Source organism: Pseudophryne corroboree, chromosome 2 (assembly GCF_028390025.1).
Source record: "Pseudophryne corroboree isolate aPseCor3 chromosome 2, aPseCor3.hap2, whole genome shotgun sequence".
Classification (NCBI taxonomy): domain Eukaryota; kingdom Metazoa; phylum Chordata; class Amphibia; order Anura; family Myobatrachidae; genus Pseudophryne; species Pseudophryne corroboree.
Window position 1 is genome coordinate 945,161,219 of NC_086445.1, and position 21,899 is coordinate 945,183,117.

The 21,899-nt window shown below is 49.6% G+C and overlaps 1 protein-coding gene across 2 annotated transcripts in view; it reads right to left on the reverse strand.

Moving 5' to 3' along the window:
• Positions 1-18,975, reverse strand: part of C2H3orf38 (chromosome 2 C3orf38 homolog) — a 29,085-nt gene extending 10,110 nt beyond the window's left edge. Inside the window, exons 1-2 of one of the 2 annotated variants that reach the window (XM_063956299.1) lie at positions 18,547-18,975; positions 10,803-11,008 (exon numbers count right to left, since the gene is read on the reverse strand). In XM_063956299.1, the coding sequence (XP_063812369.1) occupies positions 10,803-11,008; positions 18,547-18,751 (411 nt within the window). In that variant the 5' untranslated portion in view covers positions 18,752-18,975. The remainder of the gene's footprint in view (positions 1-10,802; positions 11,009-18,546) is intronic. The other variant, XM_063956300.1, reaches the window with a different exon arrangement.
• Between the last annotated feature and the right edge of the window lie 2,924 nt (positions 18,976-21,899).

A 21,899-nucleotide genomic window follows, 5' to 3' on the forward strand; every position in this document is an offset into this window, starting at 1 on the left:
AGTATATGTGACTAGCGCTGTCAACAATATGATAAAAGCACCAATTTTATGTGCCCCCCCCCCCCCCCCCCGGTTTTTGCCCCCTTGTAACTTGCGAGAGCCTGGAGGTCCGGGCCAGCGTCTCTGCAGCACTGCAGAGGAGAGAAAATGGCGCTGGTGAGCAATGTGCGGCTAAGCCCCGCCCCTTCCCGGCGCGCTGTAGCCCGCTCAATTTTACATTTTTATACTGGCGGGGGTGATCTATACAGTGCCCGGGCACCGTATAACCTGTTCTGCCAGTCCACAGACCCCAGTAACTGCTGCCCAGGGCACTCCCCCCTAGCGCCCTGCGAGTGCCGTTGGTGATGTGTGTGGGAGCATGGAGCGCAGCGCTACCGCTGCGCTGTACCTCGTTACTGAAGTCTTCGGTTCTTCTCATACTCACCCGGCTTCTTTCTTCTGGCTTCTGTGAGGGGGGTGATGGCGCGGCTCCTGGAACAAGCAGCTAGACGAACCAAGTGATCGAACCTTCTGGAGCTAATGGTGTCCAGTAGCCTAAGAAGCAGAGCCCTTAACTAAGCAGAAGTAGGTCTGACTTCTCTCCCCTCAGTCCCTCGATGCAGGGAGCCTGTAGCCAGCAGGTCTCCCTGAAAATAAAAAACCTAACAAAAGTCTTTCCAGAGAAACTCAGTAGAGCTCCCCTAGTGCGTGTCCAGTCACTCCTGGGCACAAAGTCTAACTGGAGTCTGAGGGAGGGGCATAGAGGAAGGAGCCAGTTCACACCCAGTCAAAGTCTTTTTAGTGTGCCCAAGCTCCTGCGGATCCAGTCTATACCCCATGGTCCTTTTGGAGTCCCCAGCATCCTCTAGGACGTAAGAGAAATATATGCAGGAAATCAGATTAACTCAAAGGGCGCCTGGGAGAGTTTTTAATGATAACTGGAGCAGGTGTTATACAGCTGCCTGTAAGCAAGGCTCAATACTTCTGATTTTATTCTGAAGTTTATGGGAAAGACAGAGAGACAGAAGCAGCAGCTGACAACAAAATACAGATGACTCTCACAGCAGCATCTGTGGTTACAGGGTTATAGTTCTGTCTCTAGCAAACCAGAGAAAAGGAGGCAGAGTCCTGTGTGAGGAAAGGTTGATGTTGTGCAGCATGATCTGAGTGTGTACGATGAGGTCAATGACTGTTGAAGAGATATCAAGCAGAGATTTGTATTGTGATGGAAGGTATATAGGGGGTCATTTCGAGTTGATCGCACGTAGCAACTTTTTGCTGCCCATGCGATCAACTAGACGCCGCTTATGGGGGAGTGGATTTTTGCATAGCAAGGCTGCGAACGCTTGTGCAGTCCTGCTATGCAAAAAAATGTGTGCAGAAGTAGACTTGGGTAAGAGTTACTTACCCTGTGCGATCACTTCAGCGTTGCAGGTCCCGGAATTGACGTCAGACATCCGCCCTCCAAACGCCTGGACACGCCTGCATTCGGATCTCCACGCCCTAAAAACGGTGAGTTGACACCCATATCCGCTTTCCTCCTGTCAATCTTCTTGCGGTCGCCGCTGCGACCACTTTCTTCGTTAGGGGCGTCGCTGCCCGGCGACATCCGTCGCCGTGCAATGACGTGCCTGCGCAATGCGGCCTCCGTGCATGTGCAGTTCCGAACCCGATCGCACGGCTGCGAAGAAGCACAGCGTGCAATCGGGTTGGATTAACCCCCATAATCCGTAGAGACATTCATGATCAGGCGGCTGAAAGACAGGTTGTAGTTTGGCTAAAACAAAGGGAGTTAAGCACAGGGCTGGAGTGGTAAATATGGGAGTCATCTACAAACAAGTGGCACTTTAGTCCCTATGTGGGCATCAGTTTTCCAATATAGTTGGTGCAAGCAGAGTAGTGAGCCAAGGATCAATCCTTGGAAATAATAGTAAGCTGGAGAGGACACTATTGTGGATGTCAAAGTAATGGAGCATTTGCAGGAGTAGAAGTGATAAAGAGATCCAGAAGGAGTAGACTGAATTGATGGATGCCCCTTTTTGTTTGCTTCTTTAGTGAGTGGTGTTTATGCGGAGTGTGCTAGGCGAAGCTGGACTAAACAAGCAGCAGTAGAGAGCTAGAGATGTAAAATAAAATCTACTGTAACCAGTGCCAGATTAAGGTGCTCATGGGCCTGGAGCTGAAATTTATGATGGGCCTATTGTGTGCTGTTGCAGGGGCGGGGGCGCTGGTGTATCTATAATGGGTGCAAGGTGTACAGTGCTTATGGGACACTGGGTCCAGGGGGACCCACACACTGCACCCATTTGATTATACTCACCGCTCCATCAGTCCGACTCCAGCTGCAGAGTTCAAATATCACTCAGAAAGTGGCAGCCGTGGCCATTTTCCTGTGATTCGTGCATGCACAATGAAGTTGTCCCAGGGAGCGCAGAGCGGTGTGTGACCAGCATGGCGTGGGGAGGGTAGTGGGAGGCTACTGATACGGGTATGTCACCAGTTGTGCATTTAGTGTGTGTGTGTGTGTGTGTGTGTGTGTGTGTGTGTGTGTGTGTGTGTGTGTGTGTGTGTGTGTGTAGAGGCAAGTTTGAAAAATATAAAGATGTATCTATTTATCAAGAAAGGTAGATATAGAGCAGTGATCGCAAAATACGCGCTATGGCGCGTTTTTACGCGCTACGGGCAGAGAGGGACTCAGATTTTAAAAGTGAGCGGGTCCCGCAGGGCGCGCTGTTTTTCGCTGACCGTCGCCTTACATCCAATAGAAATCCCCAAGCCCTGCCTCACCAGCCAATAGCCGCCGGCAGCGTCTCCCAATGCAAGCGCCACCTCAGACGTCTGTCCCTCCTCCCTACCCTGCCTTCAACCCATTGAATGTGCAGCTGGCAACCGGGCGGGGACATCACGATGATGGGGCGGGCATGTTAGATGCAGGAGGGAGCCGAGGACACGGAGAGGAGCGCCTTCACCACGGACAGCCTGGTGGGTCTGCTTCAGAGAACATGAGCTGGGGCCAGCGGAACATCTCAGTGCGGTCGTGGACACCGCAAAGTATCAAGAGGTCAGAGCGCTGCGAGCAGGCTCAAGAAGAGAGCGCGGGGTCTGGGATCAACGAGACAATCTACAGTTTCACATACATGCGGGTGGCTGTCATGACTCACGAGTGATAAATAATGCGACCTGGGGGAATGGTGTTAAATCTTTCGTTTCACGAACGTGTGGGTGGGCCTTTCCTATATGTATTTAATGGCCAATACCTGCACATTATACCTGTGAGGGTGCAGTCGGGAAACTAGGTGCACTTCCTGTTACTCTGCATCTTATTCCCCCAGCGTCCATTCCACTCCCAACTACTAATGCACACATCCTGCCCCCTGCTACCACTACTGCACCTATCTTACCCCCTGCTACCACTACTGCACCTATCCTACCACTACTGCACCCATCCTGCCCCCTGCTACCACTACTGCACCTATCTTACCCCCTGCTACCACTACTGCACCCATCCTACCACTACTGCACCCATCCTGCCCCCTGCTACCACTACTGCACCTATCTTACCCCCTGCTACCACTACTGCACCTATCTTACCCCCTGCTACCACTACTGCACCTATCCTACCACTACTGCACCCATCCTGCCCCCTGCTACCACTACTGCACCTATCTTACCCCCTGCTACCACTACTGCACCCATCCTGCCCCCTGCTACCACTACTGCACCTATCTTACCCCCTGCTACCACTACTGCACCTATCCTACCACTACTGCACCTATCTTACCCCCTGCTACCACTACTGCACCTATCTTACCCCCTGCTACCACTACTGCACCTATCTTACCCCCTGCTACCACTACTGCACCTATCCTACCACTACTGCACCCATCCTGCCCCCTGCTACCACTACTGCACCTATCTTACCCCCTGCTACCACTACTGCACCTATCCTGCCCACTACCACTACTGCACCTATCTTACCCCCTGCTACCACTACTGCACCTATCCTACCACTACTGCACCTATCTTACCCCCTGCTACCACTACTGCACCTATCTTACCCCCTGCTACCACTACTGCACCTATCTTACCCCCTGCTACCACTACTGCACCTATCCTACCACTACTGCACCCATCCTGCCCCCTGCTACCACTACTGCACCTATCTTACCCCCTGCTACCACTACTGCACCTATCCTGCCCACTACCACTACTGCACCTATCTTACCCCCTGCTACCACTACTGCACCCATCCTGCCCCCTGCTACCACTACTGCACCTATCTTACCCCCTGCTACCACTACTGCACCCATCCTGCCCCCTGCTACCACCACTACTGCACCCATCCTGCCCCCTGTTACCACCACTACTGCACCTATCTTACCTCCTGGTACCACTACTGCACCTATCTTACCCCCTGCTACCACTACTGCACCCATCCTACCACTACTGCACCCATCCTGCCCCCTGCTACCACTACTGCACCTATCTTACCCCCTGCTACCACTACTGCACCTATCTTACCCCCTGCTACCACTACTGCACCTATCCTACCACTACTGCACCCATCCTGCCCCCTGCTACCACTACTGCACCTATCTTACCCCCTGCTACCACTACTGCACCCATCTTACCCCCTGCTACCACTACTGCACCTATCCTACCACTACTGCACCCATCCTGCCCCCTGCTACCACTACTGCACCTATCTTACCCCCTGCTACCACTACTGCACCCATCCTGCCCCCTGCTACCACTACTGCACCTATCTTACCCCCTGCTACCACTACTGCACCTATCCTACCACTACTGCACCTATCTTACCCCCTGCTACCACTACTGCACCTATCTTACCCCCTGCTACCACTACTGCACCTATCTTACCCCCTGCTACCACTACTGCACCTATCCTACCACTACTGCACCCATCCTGCCCCCTGCTACCACTACTGCACCTATCTTACCCCCTGCTACCACTACTGCACCTATCCTGCCCACTACCACTACTGCACCTATCTTACCCCCTGCTACCACTACTGCACCTATCCTACCACTACTGCACCTATCTTACCCCCTGCTACCACTACTGCACCTATCTTACCCCCTGCTACCACTACTGCACCTATCTTACCCCCTGCTACCACTACTGCACCTATCCTACCACTACTGCACCCATCCTGCCCCCTGCTACCACTACTGCACCTATCTTACCCCCTGCTACCACTACTACACCTATCCTGCCCACTACCACTACTGCACCTCTTACCCCCTGCTACCACTACTGCACCCATCCTGCCCCCTGCTACCACTACTGCACCTATCTTACCCCCTGCTACCACTACTGCACCCATCCTGCCCCCTGCTACCACCACTACTGCACCCATCCTGCCCCCTGTTACCACCACTACTGCACCTATCTTACCTCCTGGTACCACTACTGCACCTATCCTACCCCCTGCTACCACTACTGCACCCATCCTGCCCACTACCACTGCTGCACCTATCTTACCCCCTGCTACCACTACTGCACCTATCCTACCACTACTGCACCCATCCTGCCCGCTGCTACCACCACTACTGCACCTATCTTACCCCCTGCTACCACTACTGCACCTATCCTACCCCCTACCACTACTGCACCCATCCTGCTACCACTACTGCACCCATCCTGATACCACCACTACTGCACCTATCCTACCCCCTGCTACCACGTCACCTATCCTACCTCCTACCACTACTGCACCCACCCTGCTACCACTACTGCACCTATCTTACCCCTTGCTACCACTACTGCACCTATCCTAACCCCTACCACTACTGCACCCATCCTGATACCACCACTACTGCACCTATCCTACCCCCTGCTACCACGTCACCTATCCTACCTCCTACCACTACTGCACCCACCCTGCTACCACTACTGCACCTATCCTACCACCTTCCACCTCTACTGCACCCATTCTACCCCACATACCCACACAGTGCCCATTATAAACACCCCCATACTGCTAAGTATTCACACCCCCATAGTGACCATCATATGCACACCCCAATACCGCACAGTGTCTATTATACACCCCCCATAGCTCTCATATCACTCTATACCCACACAGTACTCATTATACACACTTACAATGCTCATAGCACCCTCTATTACCCACACACACCTGCACAGTGGCCATCATACGCACAACACATGCCCACACAGTGCTCATAATACACCCCAACCCCCCCCAACCCCACACACACACAGCGCCTAGCATATTGGTACTCAATACCCACAGTGCCCAGGATACATCCCCCCCCATACACAGTGACCAGCATACATAAAATCCCATATCCACACACAGTGCTCAGTATAGATACAATTGCCACACCCACACAGTGCTCAGCATACACACAAACAATCCCCAAACCAAAGCAGTGCCCAGCATACGCACCAACCCCATACTCAGACAGTGCCCAGCATACGCACCAACCCCATACTCAGACAGTGCCCAGCATACGCACACACCTCGTGTTATAGCGGTAGGGCTTCAAGAAGGACACGGAGAAGCTGATCTTAAAAGTTGACGGGGAGCAGGAAGCATCGAATCCTCGGTACTGATGCCTCCCTACCCCTAACACTGCCTACAGCACTACCTGCACCTAACCCCCTACTTGCCTCCCAATACTGCCATAACTGCTATCTACCATGTTGGGTGGTCTAATGCTATGTGGGGAGGGATAAGGGGAGCTCAAAAGCATACAGTGCTATGGGACCCAGAAACTGTGAAGTAGGACCCCAATTTTTTAAAGTGAGGGGTCCCCGGGACCCACAATTTTTTCTGCTCGGCGCGATCACTGTAGAGAAGACAGACAGAAGAGTGTCACTGGGTGGGGGGGAATTAAAAAATTTTGATCGCCCAACAGAACTAATAAATTGTTTTGCTGATAGCGCATGACTGCATGATTTCCGCTCACTGCTTCTGCAAAAAATTGCCATTTCATCAGCATGCTGAATAGTTTATATGGGTTTAGCGATTTACGTAGCTAAACCCAATGCTTTTGGGTGTGATAAGTAATGGGCGTCCACGATACTCGCTTCCATTACCGTTGAATAGTTGTAGGGCACCCAAGGACCATTTGGATTTCCCCAACTATGTTCAAGGACACAGTGCGTCTCATACAAAATACTGTTATACACATTTTGCACAACAATAGTAGGACCCCTTATACTATCTAGTACTGGTGCCCCTTTCACATTATACCACACAGTATGAGCCGAATTTCACATTATAGCACTTAGAATGAGCCGAAATTCACATTATAGCACACAGTAGAAGCCAAAATTCACATTAGAGCACGCGGTATGAGCCAAAATTCACATTAGAGCACGCGGTATGAGCTGAAATTCACATTAGAGCACACGGTATGAGCTGAAATTCACATTAGAGCACGCGGTATGAGCTGAAATTCACATTAGAGCACGCGGTATGAGCTGAAATTCACATTAGAGCACGCGATATGAGCTGAAATTCACATTAGAGCATGCGGTATGAGCTGAAATTCACATTAGAGCATGCGGTATGAGCTGAAATTCACATTAGAGCATGCGGTATGAGCTGAAATTCACATTAGAGCATGCGGTATGAGCTGAAATTCACATTAGAGCACGCGGTATGAGCTGAAATTCACATTAGAGAACGCGGTATGAGCCAAAATTCACATTAGAGAACGCGGTATGAGCCAAAATTCACATTAAAGAGCGCGTTATGAGCCAAAATTCACATTAGAGAACGCGGTAGAAGCCAAAATTCACATTATGACACATATCTACATACTCACACACAGCCACATACAGTAGATACACACACGCACACATATATACATATACACACAGCTATATATATATATATATATATATATATATATACACATACATACACACACATACACACACTGTATATACATTTACATACAAAGTCACATATATATACACACACACACTGTCCCCACCATGACACTCCATGAGTTCCCCACTGCTCACCAGTTGCCGGGTAGCCGGGGTATCAGCATGCGGGTGCCGGGCAGCTGTGCTATGGAGCGTGAGCTGGCCACCCGGGTTGTCATCAGGCGAAAGCCGGAGATGGCAGCGGAGCTGTCAGGGGGGCGGGATCCGGAGACCTGGCATTATCAGGCCGCATGCGGAGAGCCGAACCACCACACTTTTGACAGGGCCCAGGGAAGGGAGCTGGACACTGTACTATTTCAAATCTGCCGTAGCCGCTCCTGATTGGCTACCGGTCCTCGGCTCCACGGCAGATTTGGAATAGTAGCGCTGCGGTCAGCTTGCTGCTGCGGTGGCCCGTCACCTCAGAGGGATCAGTCAGTTTCCCAGGTAGTGGTCACTGGTCGGGATGGGCAGCCCATTTGCGCCGTCACTCGTTTCCCGTCACTCTCTCCCTCCCTGCGCGGCTGCGCCTCCTGTAAGCGTATGGGGTGCAGGGAGGGGGGCTAGTGAAGCCTTTCCGCTGCGGCTCCATATAGATTACGCCGGTGGCCGTGTTTAGTTCGGCGGTGCGACTGGAGGGGGGATCACAACTTCTGTGCAGGGGGACCGCGGACGGGCAGTAGCAGGCTGCTGTAGCAGGAAAACATTTTTTCCTGTCTGCAGCAGCAGCACAGCTGAAGCTATGGGCCTATTTTGATGGGGGGCCTGGAGCTGCAGCTCCATCCGCCCCATTGTTAATCCGGCCCTGACTGTAACTAAGGTGCTCCAGTAGTTTCAAGGCAAATGGAAATAGAGGAGTTTGGAGAGGGAGGGCATGGATGAGTCTAGACTAGAGGTTTCTTGAGAATGGGAATGAGGACTGCATGTTTGAAGGCAGAGAAAAAAATACCTGTGTAGAGGGAGACGCATTTGGCTCAATCGTAGTGGGCTGAATGACTGCGGATGAGTGGTTACGGGTTAGGAATGTGTGCAATAACGCACTGTCACACCCATTTGTGAATTTCTGCTGCAGAGTCTTTTTGAGAATGGAGACTGTAAACTAACTATGAACCCTTAACATAACTGAGGCGCTTTATTTTGTGCCTCCATGATATCACCGCTCCATGGTGAATTTAAAGTCTGCACTGTTATTAGATCCCCTGGCAAACTGGCTACCAAATCAAAATTGTTAGAGACAGGTGCAATAACCACTTAAATCTCACTATGGCTGAAAAATCCCAACAGAGGAGGACAAACCTGTGGTTATCTTGCATGATGGATTAAACATAACTAATAAAATTAAAATGTACAAATTCATACTGCTAAGAACAATTTAAAATGTTGGTAAATTTGCGTAATATGGACATTTTCTCAACATGATAGAAAGCACAGAGTTGCAATCAAATAATCACAGATATTTAGCAAATAAATCAGGCAAGGACTGTACAGGAAAGCTATTTTTCTTTAACCATTTAAGTAACGACTTTTTTTTCCAGAAGGGACATCAAAATTGTAGATATTATTAACCACTTGTCGAACATGTTCGCATTGTTTGCGACCACACCAAGCTGTGTGTTATCTGACCTAGTCACAAGCAATGCGACCAGTCAGAAACACAGAGTGATCGGCTGCCAGAAGATAGTCTTCTACTAGCCGCCAATCACAAAGGGACCTCCTGGTCCCTCTGCTTCCCTACACCCTCCCCCAGTGTCTGCTGAACAGTCGTTCACTGCCGATCGTTCAACATGGCAGGACCCTCCCACCCGGTGGCTGCAGAGAGAAGCAGCCACTCTGGAATTGTAACTCCCCTCAGCCTCCTAGTGTATACCTGGTGCCTGCTCAGATGTGCAGCAGCTGGAGAAATCAAAGTCGCAATGGTCCCAATGTTCCGATGGTGATGTACAAATGTTTGGGGGGGGGAAACTATTTTACAAATGTTAATTTCATAAAAATAAAAAAAATAGTTTTGAATACATTTTAAATAGATGTTCTTGATCTAATTCAATAATAAAAAAAAATAAACAAACAATTTCTGAGTGGTTAAAATATAATTTAGTCACCATGTTTTTAAAAACATATTTAAATATTTTAGGGAAAAAAAAATGCCTATTGGTGTTTAGTACCACCCAAACGTCCACAGGTCCACATTGTAACATTACGCTCCACCATACTAATGGTAATAGACCCCCAGTAGCATAACCCACCAACGCCCGTGCCTGTGTTGGGTCCCAACTAGAGAATAACCACCCATATCTAAAAAATTATCTTGTTATCTGGGACGTCCAGCTAGAAATTTTATAATAACCTTATAATGCAGGTGTCCCACTTCATATCTGTAACTTTAAAGTGTAGTGGGATAAAATACTAGTTAAGCTAGAGCAGGGGTTCTCAAACTCGGTCCTCAGGACCCCACACAGTGCATGTTTTGCAGGTAACCCAGCAAGTGCACAGGTGTATTAATTACTCACTGACCCATTTTAAAAGGTCCACAGGTGGAGTTAATTATTTCACTTGCGATTCTGTGAGGAGACCTGCAAAACATGCACTGTGTGGGGTCCTGAGGACCGAGTTTGAGAACCTGTGAGCTAGAGGATATAATATATTAAAATTTGTAACAACTTTGACTTATTTAATTTAATAATATTTATGAGAAAGATGGAGAATAGAAAAAAAGACCCTCCCAGTTAATGCTGCTACAAAAGCACATAGAAGTACATGAATTCCATTGTCAATGTCTATCAGTCCGGTTATAATGCCAAGTCGATATGACCCGTGGTTTAAGCGGTTATTATAAAGACGGAGCATGGCAATTGGACAATGGACATGCGTCACCTTGAGCATCATTACTACTAACCTTCTGTCCTGGAGGAGAGTCCTTCTGAACACCTGGGACCCTCCAGTGATCCAGTGCACATTGGATTAATTGATGCTTTTCCCACGACGGGAGCACTGAGATTTTCTCTTCATCCAGGTATTTAAATATGACGCTGCGGTGAACTTTACGTCTTTTCAAGAGCTCGGTGGCATCCTTACTGTATGACAGGATTGCATCAATGGCCTCTGTGCAGAAAACAGACGCAGAATATTCGGTTGCAGAGAATGAAAGAGCAAAATCTTTACATTGTTACTGACACTGGGCAACAATTTTCCATCAATCCCACCAATTTAAACTACAGAAAGGGTACAATGAGGGAGCTGCAAAATTACCCTCACAAAGTGGAAAAATCCTTCCTGACACTATAAAAAATAAGAATTTACTTACCGATAATTCTATTTCTCGTAGTCCGTAGTGGATGCTGGGAACTCCGTAAGGACCATGGGGAATAGCGGCTCCGCAGGAGACTGGGCACAAAAGTAAAGCTTTAGAACTACCTGGTGTGCACTGGCTCCTCCCCCTATGACCCTCCTCCAAGCCTCAGTTAGGATACTGTGCCCGGACGAGCGTACACAATAAGGAAGGATTTTGAATCCCGGGTAAGACTCATACCAGCCACACCAATCACACCGTATAACCTGTGATCTGAACCCAGTTAACAGCATGATAACAGAGGAGCCTCTGAAAAGATGGCTCACAACCACAATAACCCGATTTTTGTAACAATAACTATGTACAAGTATTGCAGACAATCCGCACTTGGGATGGGCGCCTAGCATCCACTACGGACTACGAGAAATAGAATTATCGGTAAGTAAATTCTTATTTTCTCTGACGTCCTAGTGGATGCTGGGGACTCCGTAAGGACCATGGGGATTATACCAAAGCTCCCAAACGGGCGGGAGAGTGCGGATGACTCTGCAGCACCGAATGAGAGAACTCCAGGTCCTCCTCAGCCAGGGTATCAAATTTGTAGAATTTAGCAAACGTGTTTGCCCCTGACCAAGTAGCTGCTCGGCAAAGTTGTAAAGCCGAGACCCCTTGGGCAGCCGCCCAAGATGAGCCCACCTTCCTTGTGGAATGGGCTTTTACAGATTTTGGCTGTGGCAGGCCTGCCACAGAATGTGCAAGCTGAATTGTACTACAAATCCAACGAGCAATAGTCTGCTTAGAAGCAGGAGCACCCAGCTTGTTGGGTGCATACAGGATAAACAGCGAGTCAGATTTTCTGACTCCAGCCGTCCTGGAAACATATATTTTCAGGGCCCTGACTACGTCCAGCAACTTGGAGTCCTCCAAGTCCCTAGTAGCCGCAGGTACCACAATAGGCTGGTTCAAGTGAAACGCTGAAACCACCTTAGGGAGAAATTGAGGACGAGTCCTCAATTCTGCCCTGTCCGTATGAAAAATTAGGTAAGGGCTTTTATAGGATAAAGCCGCCAATTCTGAGACACGCCTGGCTGAAGCCAGGGCCAACAGCATTACCACTTTCCATGTGAGATATTTTAAGTCCACAGTGGTGAGTGGTTCAAACCAATGTGATTTTAGGAACCCCAAAACTACATTGAGATCCCAAGGTGCCACTGGAGGCACAAAAGGAGGCTGTATATGCAGTACCCCCTTGACAAACGTCTGAACTTCAGGAACTGAAGCCAGTTCTTTCTGGAAGAAAATCGACAGGGCCGAAATTTGAACCTTAATGGACCCCAATTTTAGGCCCATAGACACTCCTGTTTACAGGAAATGCAGGAATCGACCTAGTTGAAATTCCTCCATCGGGGCCTTACTGGCCTCGCACCACGCAACATATTTTCGCCAAATGCGGTGATAATGCTTTGCGGTTACATCCTTCCTGGCTTGACCAGGGTAGGGATGACTTCATCCGGAATGCCTTTTTCATTCAGGATCCGGCGTTCAACCGCCCTGCCGTCAAACGCAGCCGCGGTAAGTCTTGGAATAGACAGGGTCCTTGCTGGAGCAGGTCCCTTCTTAGAGGTAGAGGCCACGGGTCCTCCGTGAGCATCTCTTGAAGTTCCGGGTACCAAGTCCTTCTTGGCCAATCCGGAGCCACGAGTATAGTTCTTACTCCCCTCCGTCTTATAATTCTCAGTACTTTTGGTATGAGAGGAAGAGGAGGGAACACATACACTGACTGGTACACCCACGGTGTTACCAGAGCGTCCACAGCTATTGCCTGAGGGTCCCTTGACCTGGCGCAATACCTGTCCAATTTTTTGTTTAGGCGGGACGCCATCATGTCCACCTTTGGTTTTTCCCAATGGTTTACAATCATGTGGAAGACTTCTGGGTGAAGTCCCCACTCTCCCGGGTGGAGGTCGTGCCTGCTGAGGAAGTCTGCTTCCCAGTTGTCCACTCCCGGAATGAACACTGCTGACAGTGCTATCACATGATTTTCCGCCCAGCGAAAAATCCTTGCAGCTTCTGCCATTGCCCTCCTGCTTCTTGTGCCGCCCTGTCTGTTTACGTGGGCGACTGCCGTGATATTGTCCGACTGGATCAGCACCGGCTGACCTTGAAGCAGAGGTATTGCTTGGCTTAGGGCATTGTAAATGGCCCTTAGCTCCAAAATATTTATGTGAAGTGATGTCTCCAGGCTTGACCACAAGCCCTGGAAATTTTTTCCCTGTGTGACTGCTCCCCAGCCTCTCAGGCTGGCATCCGTGGTCACCGGGACCCAGTCCTGAATGCCGAATCTGCGGCCCTCTAGAAGATGAGCACTCTGCAACCACCACAGGAGAGACACCCTTGTCTTTGGTGACAGGGTTATCCGCTGATGCATCTGAAGATGCGATCCGGACCATTTGTCCAGCAGGTCCCACTGGAAAGTTCTTGCGTGGAATCTGCCGAATGGAATTTCTTCGTAGGAAGCCACCATTTTTCCCAGGACCCTTGTGCACTGATGCACTGACACTTGGCCTGGTTTTAGGAGGTTTCTGACTAGTTCGGATAACCCCCTGGCTTTCTCCTCCGGGAGAAAACACCTTTTTCCGGACTGTGTCCAGGATCATCCCTAGGAATAGAAGGCGTGTCGTCGGGATCAGCTGCGATTTTGGAATATTGAGAATCCAACCGTGCTGCCGCAGCACTATCTGAGATAGTGCTACCCCGACTTCCAACTGTTCCCTGGATCTTGCCCTTATCAGGAGATCGTCCAAGTAAGGGATAACTAAAACTCCCTTCTTTCGAAGGAGTATCATCATTTCGGCCATTACCTTGGTAAAGTCCCGGGGTGCCGTGGACAATCCAATCGGCAGCGTCTGAAACTGATAGTGACAGTTCTGTACCACAAACCTGAGGTACCCTTGGAGAAGGGTAAATTGGGACATGTAGGTAAGCATCTTTGATGTCCAGAGACACCATATAGTCCCCTTCTTCCAGGTTTGCAATCACTGCTCTGAGTGACTCCATCTTGAATTTGAACCTTTGTATGTAAGTGTTCAAGGATTTTAGATTTAAAAATGGTTTCACCGAGCCGTCCGGCTTCGGTACCACAATTGTGTGGAATAGTACCCCTTTCCCTGTTGCAGGAGAGGTACCTTGATTATCACCTGCTGGGAATACAGCCTGTGAATGGCTTGCAATACTGTCTCCCTGTCTGAGGGAGACGTCGGTAAAGCAGACTTTATGAAACTGCGAGGGGGAGACGTCTCGAATTTCTTGAGACGGGCCCCCACCGTGCCTGAGACCGCTTGTAAAACCCCAGCGTCATGCTGAGGACTTTGCGGAGGCGGGAGAGGGCTTTTGTTCCTGGGAATTGGCTGTTTGCTGCAGCCTTTTTCCTCTCCCTCTGCCACGGGGCAGAAATGAGGCGCCTTTTGCCCGCTTGTCCTTATGGGGCCGAAAGGACTGCGCCTGATAATACGGCGTCTTCTTAGGTTGAGAAGCTACCTGGGGTAAAAATGTGGATTTTCCAGTGGCCACCAGGTCTGTTAGACCTACCCCAAATAACTCCTCCCTTTTATAAGGCGATACTTCCATATGCCTTTTGGAATCATCATCACCTGACCACTGTCTTGTCCATAACCCTCTTCTGGCAGAAATGGACAGCGCACTTACTCTTGATGCCAGTCGGCAAATATCCCTCTGTGCATCACGCATATATAGAAATGCATCTTTTAAATGCTCTATAGTTAGTAATATACTGTCCCTATCTAGGGTATCAATATTGTCAGTCAGGGAATCCGACCAAGCCACCCCAGCACTGCACATCCAGGCTGAGGCGATTGCTGGTCGCAGTATCACACCCGTGTGAGTGTATATACATTTTAGGATATTTTACTGCTTTCTGTCAGCAGGTTCCTTAAGGGCGGCCGTATCCGGGGACGGTAGTGCCACCTGTTTAGACAAGCGTGTGAGCGCTTTATTCACCCTAAGGGGTGTTTCCCAACGTGCCCTATCCTCTGGCGGGAAGGGGTATGATGCTAATAACTTTTTAGGAATTAACAGTTTTTAATCGGGGGAAACCCACGCATCATCACACACTTCATTTAATTCCTCAGATGCAGGAAAAACTACAGGCAGTTTTTTCTCACCCAACCTAATACCCTTTTTAGTGGTACTGGTATTATCAGAAATGTGTAAAAACATTTTCCATAGCCTCAATCATGTAACGTGTGGCCCTACTGGAAGTCACATTCGTCTCTTAATCGTCGACACTGGAGTCAGTATCCGTGTCGGCGTCTGTATCTGCCATCTGCGGTAACGGGCGTTTTAGAGCCCCAGATGGCTTTTGAGACACCTGGACAGGCACAGGCTGAGTCGCCGGCTGTCTCATGTCATCAATCTTTTGTAAAGAGCTGACACTGTCACATAATTCCTTCCATAAGCTCATCCACTCAGGTGTCGACTCCCTAGGGGGTGACATCTCCATTACAGGCAATTGCTCCGCCTCCACACCATTTTCCTCCTCATACATGTCGACACAACGTACCGACACACAGCACACAAAGGGAATGCTCTGATAGAGGACAGGACCCCACTAGCCCTTTGGGGAGACAGAGGGAGAGTATGCCAGCACACACCAGAGCGCTATATATATATATATATATATATATATATATATATATATATATATATACATACACACACAGGGATAACCTTATATAAAAGTGTTTTTCCCCTTATAGCTGCTGTATTGTTATACTGCGCCTAATTAGTGCCCCCCTCTCTTTTTTAACCCCTTTCTGTAGTGTAGTAACTGCAGGGGAGAGCCAGGGAGCTTCCCTCCAACGGAGCTGTGAGAGAAAATGGCGCCAGTGTGCTGAGGAGATAGGCTCCGCCCCCTTCTCGGCGGCCTTTTCTCCCGTTTTTCTGTGGAATCTGGCAGGGGTTAAAATTCATCCATATAGCCCTGGGGGCTATATGTGATGTATTTTCGCCAGCCAAGGTGTTTTTATTGCTGCTCATGGCGCCCCCCCCTAGCGCCCTGCACCCTCAGTGACCTAAGTGTGAAGTGTGCTGAGGAGCAATGGCGCACAGCTGCAGTGCTGTGCGCTACCTTGGTGAAGACAGGATGTCTTCTGCCGCCGATTTTTCCGGACCTCTTCTTGCTTCTGGCTCTGTAAGGGGGCCGGCGGCGCGGCTCTGGGACCGAGCTCCGAGGCTGGGCCTGTGTTCGGTCCCCCTGGAGCTAATGTCCAGTAGCCAAGAAGCCCAATCCACTCTGCACGCAGGTGAGTTCGCTTCTTCTCCCCTTAGTCCCTCGATGCAGTGAGCCTGTTGCCAGCAGGTCTCACTGAAAATAAAAAACCTAGAACTAAACTTTCACTAAGAAGCTCAGGAGAGCCCCTAGTGTGCACCCTTCTCGGCCGGGCACAAAAATCTAACTGAGGCTTGGAGGAGGGTCATAGGGGGAGGAGCCAGTGCACACCAGGTAGTCCTAAAGCTTTACTTTTGTGCCCAGTCTCCTGCGGAGCCGCTATTCCCCATGGTCCTTACGGAGTTCCCAGCATCCACTAGGACGTCAGAGAAAGCTATTTATTTAATTGCATTGATACACTAAAACAGTGTTACCCAACCTCGGGCCTCATGGCACAATTATAGCCCTTTTAGATTGAAATGCCAGGTCCAACCTGGGTGCAATCCTTTCAGAGTGTCGACTAGATCCGGCTTTTTGCCGACGTCACCGCACATATTACTAGTGCCGGTGCTTGCAGATGAGATATCTTCTAGTGCCGGCTCTACCTATGCTGTAAATGGGTGCCGGGTCGCATCAACCAAGCTTACCTGTTTACACTGCACCGCGACACAGATCCTTCCTGGGACCAACCCTGCAAGCTAGCTGGATTGGATTCCCTGGTCACTGGACCCGGGTTAACCTTTTTCCACTGAGCCGCTCTTGGGTAAACAAAGCACTAACCTGACTTTTTAGCGGCAGTGGAAAACTTTTCAGGGCTGAAGTGGTCATGTGTCAGGAGAAGAAAGTCCTCACCTTTCCTCCAACTTGTCACCACAGCACCTTATTCAGCCTATTCTCAATAAATAATCGTTCCTGTGTGGAGAGGAGTGCTTTGACCAGGAGGGTCAGTCATGTGACTAAGCGAGGGCAAAGCTGCAGGTGACTGGCGTAGTGCAATTACTTATTATCCTTTCGTGCAATGGTAATTACGGAACTGCATGAAGCACAGACAGTGGTGCTGGGTACCTCATCAAATTAGAGGCTCCAGACAGATATGGGCAGGCAACATCTGTACATAAAGTCTACATACAACTAGGTAAAATCCCAGTTAACAAACCAGCCCCCAGCGCCTCCATTAACAGATAAAACCGACATAGCACAAGTGTGTATGGCTGGAAATAAAACTGGGGGCTAATAGATACCTATTGTAAAATGTCAAAATCCTGGCTGTGCCGATATAGGGGCAGCGGAGGGTAAGATATATCTCCAGCAGGGCAGCTGTCAATGTGATCTTACAGCTGCTGCCTCCCCAAGGTAACTAAAGGTGGGTACACACTAGTAGATATATCTGCAGATCAATTGATCTGCAGATATATCTATGTTCGGATCGGGCAGTGTGCTGTGCATACACACTGCCCGATCCGTCGGGGGACTGACGTCCGCCCAGTTCACCTGTCAATCACCGCCGGCAGCCGCAGCATGTGTATGGGCGGTCGTCCACACACAGCGACGCGCCAATATATCGTTAGATATATTGGCCGTCGGCTGTGCTGCGCAGCCGACGCGATACGTCTGTGAACGACGGAGTTCACAGACGTATCGCCCGTACACACTGGCCGACGGTCCCGTGATGTATCGGCCGCTCAAGAGAACGGCCGATATATCGACCAGTGTGTACGGGCCTTAAGACCAATGAGTGACTACTATGCCATCTAGGGTGCTGCAGATACCAACCCCAGCATGCCAGGGACTAACTGGCATTATAGTTACAGAACAGTGGAGTGATACTCTATTAATTTGCTACTGTAGAACTACAAGTGCCAGCATACCAGGGCCATAACTGCCATTAATGCGACAGAGGCGAAAAGGGGTGATACTCTATTACACAGCTACTGTAGAACTACAAGTGCCAGTACACCAGGAACATAACTGGCATTAACGTTACAGAGGAGTGGGGCGATACTCTATTGCACATCTAGTGTGTAGAACTACAGGTCCCAGCAGAGCAATGCCACAGCCGGTTGGGACACGGAGGTTCCCCGGCTGCAGTATGGTCTCCCAGAGTCCGGGCGCAGCGCCGCTCACCTTCCCTGCTCAGCACATGGATCATGCGGTTGGTGACGGTCTCCGCTATGGAGATAAGATCCTGGGTGTCCAGCAGAGCCAGCAGCCGCCTGCAGCACTCCTTCTCCCGGCCGCTGAGACCGGACATAGCGGCGGACACAGAGCGGCCCTGGCTGCGGCGACTGTATACTTCCGCACTGACAGCTGGTGGGGGAGCGGTAACCATGGACGCATTACACTTCCGCTGACGTCACGGTCCGCCGGTACACTTCCGATGACAGCACTCACACCTGTCTGTAAAGACCGCATCTCCTCCATTGCTCCATTATACGTTTTAGTGACGTCATGTACACGCAACTTACTCCCGTTGCTCCTGGGGAAGGTGATGGCCTGGAATAATGCAGGGGCAGGCCATCTCCGGTGCTTCAGTGCCCTGTGGAACTAAATCCTAAAGGGGGCGGGGTCTATCGAAGAGGTGGGGTCTGTCGAGGGCGGCACGATCACCCCTCATACAGCCTGAATCTGAGTTGGACGCAGATGCGGCATTATTTACGATTTTTGCTGCAGTTGTGTCTGCAACCAGAGCCGGCCTTAGCTATAGGCAGTTTAGGCATTTGCCTAGGGCATCCAAGCATGTCCCTGCAGCATCTCATGCTGAGAGGGACAGTCCGCAAACTAACTGTTACTTTCCAAATGTATTCAATCAGTACTTGTATACACTGCTGTTTACATTTGTCAAAAAAATGCACACAGCAGAAGCCCAGTAAATGCAAATCCTGGACCTGTGACATTTTTACTGACTATATAAGGTTATTACTGGATGGCTTCTTATGATAACACGTGTATTTTGGAAGACTGCTTCACAGAAACCTGACATCACCTATACTGCTTGTGCACATGGGGGAGGGGGACCCTGCCATCCTGTGTGTGTCCCTTATCCCGGTGCAAACCCCAGGTGTCTGCAGGGACATAACATGGGCAGTGTTCTCCCCACACTTTATTTCCTAGTCAGTCCATACCGTAAAATTCCCCTGCCATCTAGCACTGTAACGTGGTCAGTAAGTTGCGTTGTGGTATTTCTATATGAAACATCAGTGCAGCGTGACTTTTGGACACATCAGACTGGAGGGCAGAGCATTTAGCTCCCACAGTATAAAGTAAAGTGCATGCAGTTAACGGGAGTAACAGACACCAGCAAACCCACTGAATAGTGAAGAGAATGGACAGTTTCTACATGTTTGATACTGATCTTTTTGTATAACCAGCAAGTGTGGCAGTATCTGTGGCAGTATATGTGTATTATGGGCATTACTAATGTGGGGCATATGTGTAAGGTGCATTACTGTGTGGCATTATGTGTATTATGGGCATTACTAATGTGGGGCATATGTGTAAGGTTCCTTTACTGTGTGGAATTATATGTATTATGGTCATTACTGTGTGGCATTGTGCAGAGTTGAACTGGCCCACAGGGTAACCCCCCGGTGGGCCCCACTACCTGAGCGTTGCAGGTACAGATGCAGAACTAGCGGCGGAGCTAGGGGGCACCAGACAAAATTTTACCTAGGGCATCAAATTGGCTAGGGCCGGCTCTGTCTGCAACTTTAGGCTAATTTGGCTACAGTGCCCTTCCATGGCGTGCATCCAGTGTCTACCGACGCTGCAAGCATGCTTTGTGCGTCTTTAGATGCTTCCTTCATACCCTTCAACATTTTAAACATAAATCGGTACAAATTAGGGAAGGGGCTTGGCCACTGGTAAAGGCGCCCCTTTTCCTATACTTTCAATGGAAGTCTGGATAGCCAAAAATCAGTACAGACCATTAAAAAAAAGGTACCGTCCCTGCGAAAAAGGTCCAGTTAAAGGGTATGTACCTTTGGTTGCGCCATTAAAACTTTCAACAGTCCTGTGCTAGGAGCAGCATATCGATCTGAGTATGGCCTCCAATCTGAGTGATTCAGCATCTCTACAAGTAACACTGCCACGCTACGTTACATCTGCATCTGATTAGCCAACCCCCTGTAACCACCTAGTAAAGTCCAACACATTTCTGATACATTACTTTGTGCGTACGTCTGAATCTGTACTGCACATCTGTACAAATACTATCTGGATTTATGTACGGTGCGACTCAAATTAAAAACATCACTCTGCAGCAGGGTACACTGGTATTTCACAGGGAATAACATCATGGATCTTGATCCGAGGCACCAACAGGCTAAAGCTTTGACTGTTCCCAGGATGCACTGCACCGCCTCCTCTATAGCCCCACCTCCAGGCACTGGAGCTCAGTTTGTAAGTTGGTGCCGGCAGTGCAGGCAGCTAACAGGGAGGGCTGCGCTAGGCAGCCCTAATAAGAGCTTTTTAAGAAGAAAGAAGACTTCAAGGGCAGCAGCACAGGCACTAGATGCTGTGTATGTCATGCTGACATTCTGTGCTGCGGCTCCATCACCGCCCCCAGCGGCGCTGCATACTCCCGCACCCTGGTTGCCGGGTACTTGCAGGGGAGGCGCTCCGTTCATCTGGCACACATCACGGTACCTGGTGGTGAAGTCCAGCCGAGGGGATAAGGCGCTGACCTGCAGCCCCAGCTCCAGGCGCCATCTACAGCGGTAGCGTCTAGTTTACCTTCATGGAGAGGACCTTTCCCATAACCCCCTGGGTCCATGTCACAATCTATTTGGAATAGTAAAGTGTGGCGAGCGGAGCAAGACACCGAGCCCGAACCGCGGCGAGCGGAGCAAGCCCGCGAGGGTCCAATGCTGCATAGAAAAAAAAAATAAGAATTTACTCACCGGTAATTCTATTTCTCATAGTCCGTAGTGGATGCTGGGAACTCCGTAAGGACCATGGGGAATAGACGGGCTCCGCAGGAGACTGGGCACTCTAAAAGAAAGATTAGGTACTATCTGGTGTGCACTGGCTCCTCCCTCTATGCCCCTCCTCAAGACCTCAGTTAAGGAAACTGCCCGGAAGAGCTGACACAACAAGGAAAGGATTTGGAATCCAGGGTAAGACTCATACCAGCCACACCAATCACACCGTACAACTCGTGATAACCATACCCAGTTAACAGCATGAACAATAACTGAGCCTCAGTAACAGATGGCTCAAAACAATAACCCTTTAGTTAAGCAATAACTATATACTAGAGATGAGCGCCGGAAATTTTTCGGGTTTTGTGTTTTGGTTTTGGGTTCGGTTCCGCGGCCGTGTTTTGGGTTCGACCGCGTTTTGGCAAAACCTCACCGAATTTTTTTTGTCGGATTCGGGTGTGTTTTGGATTCGGGTGTTTTTTTAAAAAAACCCTAAAAAACAGCTTAAATCATAGAATTTGGGGGTAATTTTGATCCCAAAGTATTATTAACCTCAAA